The sequence below is a fragment of the Lissotriton helveticus genome, chromosome 1_2 (assembly GCF_964261635.1).
Source record: "Lissotriton helveticus chromosome 1_2, aLisHel1.1, whole genome shotgun sequence".
NCBI lineage: Eukaryota > Metazoa > Chordata > Amphibia > Caudata > Salamandridae > Lissotriton > Lissotriton helveticus.
This window is the reverse complement of record NC_136058.1, coordinates 40,764,630-40,777,144: the sequence shown is the minus strand read 5'-3', so window position 1 is coordinate 40,777,144 and position 12,515 is coordinate 40,764,630. Positions and strand designations below refer to the sequence as shown.

General features: G+C 42.4%; 1 protein-coding gene across 2 annotated transcripts in view; it reads left to right on the top strand.

Annotated features, from left to right (window-relative positions):
• The window catches only part of TNNI3K (TNNI3 interacting kinase), a 2,668,544-nt gene that overhangs the window by 998,791 nt on the left and 1,657,238 nt on the right, over positions 1–12,515 (top strand). For both annotated transcript variants that reach the window (XM_078668672.1, XM_078668665.1), the window contains one exon: positions 1,235–1,321. In XM_078668672.1, the coding sequence (XP_078524798.1) occupies positions 1,235–1,321 (87 nt within the window). The remainder of the gene's footprint in view (positions 1–1,234; positions 1,322–12,515) is intronic.

The following is a 12,515-nucleotide window of genomic DNA, read 5'->3' as shown; positions in this document are numbered from 1 at the left end:
TCAAAATATGGTTATATATAAAGGGATCCAAGACATGCGATGCTCTTGATATTCTTTTATTCACAAAACTTCTTTAAAAGTTCCCAGCACACAGCTTACCAACACGTGTTTCGTCTTACAAAGACTTTTTCAAGGCTGGAAATATTAAAAACGTATACCAATCATTTACAAGATGCATAACACATACAAAATACAAAACATTACATAAATATACATTTCTTTATCTAATTACAGAATAGTTCCAATCTACCATATGTCTGCATACATATGGGACTTAACAACAACTCCTTGTGGCAATGACACACGTTTATTTTCTCTGTCACTAACAGTGGGAGAACTGTAGTGAAAGAATAAGAAAGGTTATAGAAGAGATACTCTAAATTCCAAAAGTGAAAAAACCAGGAAGCAGTGTTAGTAAATATCGGTGTATGGGGCCATATCTGGGTTCTTGTCTTCTTGCTAACACTGCTTCCTGGTCTTTTCACTTTTGGAATTTAGAGTATCTCTTCTATAACTTTTCTTATTCTTCCACTACAGTTCTCCCACTGTTAGTGACAGAGAAGATAAACTTGTGTCATTGCAACAAGGAGTTGTTGTTAAGTCCCATATGTATGCAGACATATGGTAGATTGGAACTATTCTGTAATTAGATAAAGAAATGTATATGTATGTAATGTTTTGTATTTTGTTTGTGTTATGTATCTGGTAAATGACTGGTATACGTTTTTAATATTTCCAGCCTTGAAAAAGTCTTTGTAAGACGAAACACGTGTCGGCAAGCTGTGTGCTGGGAACTTTTAAAGAAGTTTTGTGAATAAAAGAATATCAAGAGCATCGCATGTCTTGGATCCCTTTATATATAACCATATTTTGATTGTCTTTATGTTCTGGTTTAAATGAAACTACATTGAGTACAATATGACACTGATATTATAATGAGAGGTGTGCTTTCAAAACCCCTTATATGTTGTGCTTATTTGGTGCACACTTTGTGTGCAGTCAACACCACTGGGTAGTTGGTGTATGAAGGGGAAATTGAGCACCCAGTTGCATTCTTGTGATAAATATTGTTGACACCACATGTATACAAAGTTTGTTAGCTATATGTGCGGACGTTTCTCTTGTTTAAGGGAACACTACTGCCTAATGTTTTTTTGATATAATTACATATGTATTTGTTGTGAACTTTTTTTCAGTTCTCCTTTGTGTTGATCCATGCCTTTACTTTTTGTAGGTCATGATGGAATTGTTACTCTTTTAAAACATTATAAGAGGCCCCAGGACGAATCCCCGTGTAATGAGTACTCTCAACCTGGAGGAGGTAGGCACAATGTTCAATCACATAGACTTAGGAAAAATGAGCTGTGCAGTAACCAGTAAGATTTAGAAAAAGGCTGTGAAAGTGTCTTAAAATATATTGTGTGTAAATATTTTAGATAGAGGTTTCAATTGCATGTTTTACTTCCAAAACTCATTGGGCCATATTAGCAAAAAGCTCATTAAAATTATTTCCGTTTTAGCGGCAGGAAACTGCGGCTAAAGCGGTGATAATGGGCTTAATAAAATGCGCTTTAGAATTCCAATAGAAGCCCAGGTTAGATGTGCAGGACATCTAACTTGGGCTTCAATTTGGAATTCGGAAACTCATATTATCAAGCCCATTGTTGCTGCTTTAGCGGCAGTTTCCTGCCGCTAAAACGGCGATAATTTTAACGAGCTTCTTGCTAATATGCCCCATTGTATTTAAAGATGAAAGTTGTAGCAAATACTCTATCTTCTCTAATTTGGAGCATGTTATCACAGCAAATTATATATGTTTCTGAATCCATAGTAATATGCAACAATTGAGTGTGTTTTAACAGCATTTTATAGCTTATATTGCCTTTTCTTTGTGCTCTTCCTGGATTGTTCACCTTTTTCCTGACCCAAGTGTTGTTTGTATCAGGACTCTGTACACCATGACTTTTTGTTCAAAAGCACAGTGTATGCACTCTGCCCCTAAAATAGCACTTAAAAAATTAGTTTGCCCCAGTTAGCTTATTTACATTTCCTGTGAGATCAATTTAGATGGCTAGGAAAATGCACCAAAGGCATGGAAACTAAATGTTATATGTGGGTTGCAGTCTATTTGACAAAACATGTGCCTGTTAGGAGCACCATTGTGCTGGAATATAGTTTAAAACTTCTTCAGTGACAAATGAAAGGGAAAAAAATGCCTTTGCGATGTACCTGATTTTTACATATAAGATAAGTTACACCGAAAGTGCACATTGGTAGCTAAAGGGCGGGGTTCACAATATATATTAATATTTCATACAAAATTGAGACTTCGATATTAGTATGCCTTCGCAGTAAAATTACCTAAAAGCTGTTCTCGTTATGTGTGTGTGTGTGTGCCGTTGCGTGTGATATCTATATATATATACACACACACACCACATATACATTTGTACCTACTGGTGACCGCCAGTAGGTCCTATATATGAGCAGGTAGTTATATTTAGGATGTAGTATCCACAGAAAGAGCATTTTTTCATTTGACAATAACTTTGCTGTTGTTTACTTGGGAAATGTGCAAAACTAGTCGGCAGTCAATTCAGCTGCGGTCTCGAAAATATCAGGGTGATCTATCCAGTCGGGGCCAAGAAAAGGGTCCCAAAATGTGTTTTCCGCATGTTAACTTCCATAGGAAATTTTAGACCTGGCTTCGGCCCGAACTGCTGAACAGAATTACATCAAATTTGGCAGACATGTGGTTGTAGAGTTATTTAAAGAAATTTCTAGTTGTATATATTGGGACGCGGATGATCAGCGACCCCTCCCGATCTAGTGCTGAGATCTGATTGACTGCCAATATTTCAAACCAGAAAGTGTTGACAGTCATCTTGTAACTTAACTTGAACTGAGTCACAAAAAAACATAAACAAAAAAGAAAAGGGTCTGGATTGAAATACCCTGACCCCCTAAGCCATAGCAAATTGTGCCGCGCTACTAGCAAGGGAGAGCTGAAAAATAGACTTGCTTGGTAGAAGAAAGGCACAATTGCTTTTACAGAGAGAGAGCTGCAAGTTAGCAGCTCCCTCTCTGTAAAAATGATGCTGGCTTCCGCAGGAGGCAGGTAGCCTGCAGGGGCTTTAAGGCTCCCCCCATGGTCCCCAACAAAACCAACTGAGTGCCCTGGGCGGGGCCAGGGCACCCAGAAGAGCAGCTGAGCTCCGGGGGATGAGGTCTCCAGGGCTGAAATCGGCCCGGGAGGGAGGTATCGCTGCCCCCCACCCTTTAATTTGTTTTTTTGTAAAAGGAAGAAAAACAGGCAGGGCCCAGGGGAATGGGGTCCCCAGGGCCGAAATCAGCCTGGGGTGGGGTGTCCCAAACACACACTCACAGATACTCTCACACCCACTCAGTCACCCACTTACAGACCCACCTATAAAGTCACAGTCCCACTCACACACACATACAGCTACTCACACACCCACTCATTGACCTATACAGCCACTCACACACCCACTTTCCAAGGGTACAGTTAAGAAATGAAATGTAAAAACCTTCGAAATTCACTTAAAAACCAAAGGTTACAAAGATGTTATAGTTTGGAAATAACAATATAATTTTTTAGAAATTCACTGAAAAAAACAAAAGACTACAGGTACTTTATAGTTAGGAAGTATTGTTAAAAAAGCCCTAGAAATTGGGCTAAACTTCTGGCGACGATACAGGCCCCCCGATTACGCCATGTAATTTCGGGCCTGATGTACCAAGATCAAACGGGTTTCTTGCCGGATCGGGCGACCCTACAGAACCTACGGTGGACTCACAACTGGCTTATGGCGGTACAGGACCGAGAGGACCCACATATGTTCCTCTGTTTAGATGCAGAAAAAGCGTTTGACGCTGTCCACTGGCCCTTTTTAGAGGCAGTCCGGATCAAATTCGGCATCGGCCCCAAATTCAGACAATGGGTGGGACTCCTATATACGGACCCACGCGCTCAAGTGAAAGTGAATGGGCTATTGTCTGAGGACTTCCCCATCAGAAGGGGAACCAGACAGGGGTGTCCTCTGTCCCCCCTGCTATTCGCCCTCACCATTGAAATTGCGGCCTGTGAGATGAGACAGACAAAGGAGATACGGGGGTTCCAAATTACGCAGGAGGACCTAGAGGAAGAAAAGATTTCGCTATACGCGGACGATATCCTATTGTATGTTACTCAACCGGAAAGCATAATCCCCATGCTATTCTGGCTCCTGGGCAAATATGGCACCTTCTCGGGTATACGATTAATTGGCACAAGTCAGTTCTGTATAGCCCACGACCTGAGGTAATATGGCCCCATCTCCTAGGGGCTCTCCTGGTTACACAGACAGGGTTCACTTACCTGGGGATCTATGCAACCATAGACAGACATCTCTCCTACGAAAAAACATTCAGCGCGTCATAACAAATTTTAAACAAGACGCTCTAAACGCTCCCCCTTATGCTACTTGGCCGAGCCGCCATGTTTAAAATGATAACGCTGCCTCGCTTCCTGTACGCCCTCCAAAATGAATACTTCCCTCTCCCTCGACAGACGTTTCAGATGATAGCAGCGCAACTACGTTCAATACTATGGCTAGGGAAACAACCAAGGATTACGTTAAATACACTGTACTGTAACCAGTACAATGGGGGGATATCCCTAGCGGACATCGAGGCCTACTATTGGATGGGACATCTAGCGCCGGTGAATGAATAGCTACATGCCCTGGCGGATCATCCCACCTATAGATTGGAAAGGGACACCATGGCACGTCGATCCTGCCTGTTTTATTTATATGTGGGTGTGGGTAGGAGACGCCTCCTGCCGGCCACGCAAATAACCATTTAGATGTGGGATAGGGCGACTAAGACCATAGGATGGACGCGTAAGCCGACAAAACAAATGCCGCTATGGAATTGCACCTGGTTGAGGGAACTTTACAAACTCAAGGGCTTTAGGGGCTGGGATGACATTGGTATCTCCACCCTGGGGGACGTGGTGGCAAAGGGGAAACTTAAAACCTTTGGGGCTCTGGCGCGGGAGTTCAGGCTGCACCCCACCCAAATTTTCAAGTAGGCCCAATTACGACATGCGTGGAGAGCGGAGACGTGCTCTCTGGCCCCCTGCTGGAATATGCTCTGATGGAGGGTCACTTATTACAAGAACTGATAGCCAACAAGACAGCATCTCTGATGTATAAAACACTGAACAATAATATACCGGACAAGCTAGGAAAATTAAGAGAAACATGGCAGCACAACATGGGTGATTAAGTCACGCCTCCGTCTCATCCAATACAAAATATTACACAGGGTATACTTCGACAGGGCACGACTCCACCGAATAGGGCGGGCAAGTGACCCCAATTGTCACAAATATTGGGAGACTTGAATAAGGTGCTTGATACTACACTTTCCCTGGACCCTAGATTTGTATTGTTGGGAATCTCCCACGACATTGACTTGGGTTGTCCACAACTTATCTTTGCATTATTGGCATTAGTGGTGGCGAAAAGGGAAGTGGGGAGCGCGTGGGGAGCAGCGCTTCCCCCACAGCTGGATGAATGGCGACGGGGTTTGGACCTTTACATGGCGGCAGACAGGGTCACATATACAGCGAGAGGGTGCTTCACAAGTTCCGTATGGTATGGGGGAAATGGAGGAAATATCATGGACTGGATGGGGGGGGTTGGACTCTGAATAGAGAAATGTGGACCTCCTCAACCCTTACCACGTGTAGGGCCGGAGTATTAGGGGGCCCTTGGGGAGGACAGATAGAGAGGGGAGTGGACTCTGAAATATGACACCGGTTGCAGAGTTGTTTCCTCGGTGGGTATATGTCATGGAAATAATGCTATGGGAGGCAGGTGGGGGAGGGGGAGGGTATTTGGGCGCGAGAGTGACCATCTGTACCATGTTGGTTGTTTGGTTGAAAATGCAAATAAAAATATATATATAAATATTTTTTCAAAACCTAGAAATTAACCGAAAATCCAAAGATTCCAGAAACATTATAGAACCACAGAAATTCAGCAGCTATAGCTACCTATAGATACCTGAGCTAACTGTAACATACGCACCCACAATGCACTGCTTATGACCTCACAAATTACATCACTCAATACATGGTCAGTGACAACACTGAGGAAATCTCAAATGACATGGACGCTACTGCACAGTACAGCACTCCAGTATACCATATTCCACTGTATGCAGCTCAACTGGCTGACATTCCATTCTGTGCCACTCCATAATACGTCAATGCAATATACATCAATCTACTCCACAGTATTCCACTGAGCGCAACTCCACTCTACAAAGATCCACTCTATTCCAATCTACCCAACTCCACCCTATGCATTCCATTCAATGGCCCTCCAGTCTATGTCACTGCACTGTATGCACTCCACTATATGTCACTCCATGACAGTGCACTATATGCTATTACACTGTAATCATTTTATTCTATGTCATTCCACTGTATGCCAATCCATTCCACCCTACTACACTCTCCTCTACTTCACTGTACAACACAATTTTTCACTATTCTACTGTATGCTATTCCATTATATGCCACTTCACTCTGTCACTACACCGTACCCCAGAAACAGTCAATATTATACCACTGTACACCACTCCACTCTACATTACTGCACTGTATGGCACTACAGTCTAGATACTTATCTTGTGAACAAGCTCACCATCTCTGTTCGTTCTTGGCACACTTGCAGCCAGGACACTATCAGACTACAGACTGCAGAATAAGGGTAAAAAAATATATTTTCCGTCTGCACCAGGGTATATAGAAATACTATATGCATGCATACATATCTATACCCAATAGTACTGGATATCACTTAGAGAAATTAGCATTAGCTGGTGCCTGCATTGTCCAAAAAAAGGAAATGTTTAACTAGCTGCAGATCTTTCACTCCTGTACACAGCCAACTACAGGTAAGAAATCACACATTGCCTCCAGCTTTCTAATGCTTACACTGCTGTCGATAGCTTCTCTGTTTCCTCTGGGTTCCCACAGATAGAAAGTCACAAAGAACTCCAAGCACATGGCTCTTCCACTGTAGATAAGAATGTAATAGCAGCAGGTCACCCCACTTCCAAAGATACGTTCAGAGATGGCTTGACAAGCTATGGGTCTCAAATTCAGTCCATCTGAGATTCTAGCACAAAGAAGAACAGTGTTCCATCCTGTAGAAGGCATAACAAAGTCAATATCCACAACCGCTACAGAGTCTGTGGGTAATCTGTCGGCCAAAGTTATGGTTTTATTTATTTTTCAAGGCTAGTGCACCAATTCTAATGTTTCCCTAAGCTAACTTGAAACATCTTTTATAATCTTCCTCTGCATGGCCTTTTACACATGGAATATTGAACGAGAATGTCTGAGACCATGGAGGAAGGTGAGGTTTCTTGTATAGGTATAGTTGCTGATTTTAATGATTTTACTGCATTTTAAAGAATTATTTTTGTAGTGGCTTTAGTGTCATGTTCCTGCTACTGCGTCCCGAGTCCTAGCTCATGTTATGGTAACTGACCTCAATGATCAGTAAAACCTTACAGGAAAGAACATTTTCTTTCTAGTGTCCCCTCACTCACCGGGGTTGCCCCTCGGTGACATGCTTCATCATTGGGGCCATCCCAGTTCTCAACGAAAAGGGGCGTGCTACGACTCACGAACTACGCAGGAGCACTTTTATGTGAAAAGCTATGTGTAGTGCAGACAAGTGGCGGAGTGGGTGTGGGTGAGTTAAAAATACCGTGCTTAGTGGGCCTCAACAGATTTATTATGCTCCTAGGCAGGTATATTAAAAGTGGGGTGAGTATCACTATTTTCCAACCTATAATGAGGATTGGTTCAGTGAAGGGTCAACATGTTTCATGCTAGCCCTAGCATTTCTTCAGGACCATACAGGGACCAGCCCTATATTTGCCACTCCTAAGTCCCCAGATAGTACATATTTTTCGATATTAGTATAAAACAATCTTTTTTTTCAATATTCTTGTACTTACCATTAGATGTATAGAAAAACAATGTTTTTGTGATTGATATTTTTTACACAATATTTCGGTATCACAATATTTATGGTATCGATATTGAGTTAGTGAACCAGGACTTCTCCATGCTGTGGTCAACTCAAGAAATGCTGGGATTTTCAAGTGCTCTCCACTTGTCCAGCTGGTTTCTGAAGGAGATAATGTGCAAAAAGAATGTTTGTGCATATTGCTGTGTGGCATTGTATTGTGGAAGTGTTGTGTACGGGTTGTTTTTTGTGCTTCTTTATTTTTCTGCTAATTTGATACTCTGATGTTGTATTGTATTGTATTGTGGCTGATGTGTTGCATTCTGTTTTGACTGCATTGCCTCATGCACTGTTACATTTTAACATTTGTCCTCGTGTTTGCTTCGTATACGTCAACTAATGCTGCTACATTTCTGTCCGAAATCAGCAATGTTGTTAACTTCCTTTGACAAGCAACCAATTACCAGTGTCTCAGGTGGTAAAACACCTCTGCTTCAGCTCTTCAGTTACTGAAGGTAGGAGCCAGATCAAAACTGTAGAAAGCATCTTTCTTAAAAGAGAAATTTCATTGTTCACTTTAAGTGACATGTGACATGGTCCCCGTGTGTTTGGTGTATCTTTCCTCTCATGTGTCTCCCTCCTCCACCTCCCCATCAATTGCATTATAAGGAATAAAATACCTATAAAGGGACTCCCATTGTGTTTTCATGTCTTTGAGATCTTGAATCTACTTGGTGACTCACCTTTGTGGCGCTTTATTGTGTCAGTAATTTCCATATGACATGACATACTCAGACAGTTGTGTTTTCAGAGCTGTCCAATCACAACTAAATTAGACAGTTGTTTTTTTACTTATGACAAGCACAGATCATGGAGAAAGTACTCCAATTTAAAACATAATATCACTTTTAAGCAGACTGTGAGTTATTCAAATGCCAACACGATTGTTAGACTTGACCATCTTAGGGTGGTCTTCCCCCAAATTTTTTGCCTGCTTGCCTCCTTCCATTTTTCAGACCTCGTTTTTGCTGGCTTTAGAATGTTAAACAGTGCTAAAGTGCTTGTACTCTGTCCCCTAATCATGGTAATATTGGTTCATCCCCAATTGGCATATTTAATTTACTTATACATCCCTAGTAAAGTGCACAAATTATGTCCTGGGCCTGTAAATTAGATGCTTCTAGCGTGTTTGTAACACTGATTGTGCCACCAACATAAGAAGCCCCTTAATTGTGTCTCAGGTCTGCCAACTCAGGGCCTGTGTGCAATTTATGGCCTTTAAAACTACTTGCCAAACCTTAAACTCCCCTTTTCTTACACAATAGTCACCCTTAAGGTATGCCCTAGACAACCCTAAGGGCAGGGTGCAGTGTAAGTAAAAAGTAGGACATGTACTTTTATGGTTTGCATGTCCTGGTGGTGACAATCAATTTATATTAATTTTTCACCACTCTGTGGGCTGCTCCTCTCATAGGCGAACATTGTTTCATATCTTTGGAATTGTAATGATAAATACGCTTTACAGGTAAAGTTGGATTTAGCATTATTATTTAGGAAATGCTACTTTTAGAAAATGGCAAAACCAGATCAGTTGATTGGGGATGAGTGTTTGATTTGCTCTAGCGCTCCGTCCATCGCCCCCTTTGGTATCACTTTTAGAAAATGGACATTTCTCTGTTCTGTGTGCCTTGCAGCCTGTCTCCACTACATGTCTTGGGTGGGTGACTACTAAACATTGTTCCTTCCCTTTAGACAGCCACAACACAGAAAGGTTAAGTGTGTCTGAGGACCAATCTACATACGTTTGCATTATGATGGCTTTCCTGGGTAGGAAGGGATCAAAGGGTAGATACTTATACTTCAATAGAAGTGACCTAACCTCACACAAAGGGCTGATTACCCCCTACTTATAGTCTGAAGCTGGGGCAGGGGTGAAAGGACCTGTGTGTCCTTCAAAGAACTTTCTTTGAAGTCTCCCCCACTTCAAAGGCAAATTTGGGTAAAAGTACTGGGTCTATGACCCTACCACAGCAGTACACTTGAGGACCTGTGACTTCTCTACCAGGAGGAAGAGCCATGGCGCTGCTAAAAGGCCTGCTACATTTCCAAACCACTGCTTTGCTGAACTCTGCCATGCTGTGCTCTTGCCGTACTAGGCCGTCCTGCTGCCTGTTGTTCGACCGACTGGGTGATTCGGCAATTGACCTGCATCACTTGAACCCAGAATGACTTGCTGGCTTGATGCCTGTTCCCAAGTCTAAGGGATATCAAAGACCTGAAGCACCTGCATCTGCCCCTGGGCTCTCCAAGCCATTAGTCTTCCCTGCCAAGTGATGCCATCCCAGTCCTGGACACTTGAATGTGAGGCCCTAAGGTGCCCGACAACCCACAGTCACACATTCTCATCAGATTCTGCACCTCTCTGCCACAGTGTGGGTTGGAACAAGCACTCTCTTGCACTTATGTGGAGTGGGCTTGGTGCATCACTGCCATTACATGGAAGACCTCTGTACATCTCGTCCACAACGTGATCTACCCAGCCTCATAGCAACGACATCATCTGGATCAAATGTACTTTTGTTCAGTGGACCTAAGGAGGTCCCTCGTGCCAGCCCACGCTCCCTTGTTGTCAGCCTGAACTCTTGACTTTGTCCTGGACTAGTGCGAGCCAATAACTCCCTTAAGTGCTTATTGTCTCTAAACCCTCTTCTGACTGTTGGATTCAGTATAACTTCGAACTTCAATGTTAACTAAAAGGATTCTAATCATTTTGATCTTGTTATTTATAAAACCGCACTTTTTTTCCTAAACTGTTGTGGAGTCTTTTTGTGGTGTTTTCACTGTTTTACTCTTTCAGTGTTGCACAAATTCTTCACACATTGCCTCTTAAGTTAAGGCTGACTGCTCTGTGATGATCTACTAGAGGATAGGCACAGGATAATTTAGGTTGTGTAGTGACTTCCCCCAACTAGTATTATAATGCAAATGCCTTTAGTTGTTCCCATCGCGTGCACTTCACAATCACTCAACAGTATTTCTTTAGTGCTTCTCTGTTCTCCTGGGGAAGTTAGTAATCTAAAATAAGCACAAAGTATCATAAACTCTGTGGAAAATAAACCAGTGCTCATACTCGCAGCTGCACTGTAAAAACCACAGCCTTTCTTATAAATGAACAACCTATTGCAATATGATCAGTCAGGAGAATTGCTGTCAGTCAGGAAAGTGTGATTTAAAGCATGCCGTATTGAATGTTTTGGTCTCAACCCCCATCTTCGACAAACAGGTGGAATTACTTTAAATTGTGTAGGTGAATATTGTATATATATATACCTCAAACTATAAAATATAAATGGACATTATACTTAGAAAGGAGTTATCTGTAAATCAAGTAAAAGGCTGAAGACGTAGTGCTTTGTGCAGGCAGAGAACCCTGGTCAGCTTATATTAGCATCCGCTCGTGCAGCCTGAGTGTACATTATTCCATAAGATACCAGCTTATACAGCAGCAGTGTCCTCTCTTTGATGCAGAGAGTCAGTGCCTGAAGGTGTATAACATGGCCTGTTGAATTAGTTCTCAGTGAATGTTTTAGCTTTAAACTCCATCTTCAGTGGTGCAGCTTGGTCAGTAAGACTGGCGGGGGTGGGGGGATGAACATCATCTTTTCCGGCAATCACACTGGTATATCATGTTAATCATTACGTGAGAAGCAGCGCCTGGAGGTTTAAGGGTCAGTGTAAAGGGAAAGGAGTGTGGATTGTGGATTGTGATAGGGTACTTAAAACACACTATTTTATAACTAACCATGTTTAAGATCTTCCAAACAGTGAAAAGAGTATGGGTTTGTTTTGTTTGAGTATTTCCAAAGTCCCTGTGAAATCTGACAGATACCTTAATATACCTGACTAAAAGCTCCTGTCTCCAACTATTTATTAAATGATACATTTATTGGGGGGGGGCTGTAACACCCCAAGCAACCCCCTTGAAGCTAAAGCCCTGCCCATCATAGACGAGAAGGCATGTGAAATTGAAGTAAGTATACTGAATATCAAGAATAGTGCACCTCCAAATATAAAATAAAATTACTTTATTAGTCAGGAAGATAGCTGTGGATATCAATTACAGGGCCAAAAGGTGGGTGTTTTACACAGGCAGAGATCCTAATGGTATATAATATTACACTTTAAAGGCTCCTCATAGGGGGAAGGGAGATGGCTGGCTGAATCCGATGAGGGCTCCGCTCCATTCTGCACCTTCCCGTTCAGCGCTTCTACCACAAGCCCAGTAACAGCCAAAGCGGCGCGTGGCTGTGGTTTCAACGCAACAGCGCTTCAGCAGATTTGCGTTTTTGAGCTTACCGGACTGTGCAGCTATCGCAGGAACATTTTGGAGGAGCGGTATTGGCAGAATGGGTGTATTGGAGCCTCCATCTGCATCTGCTGATGCAGGGTATATCAGCG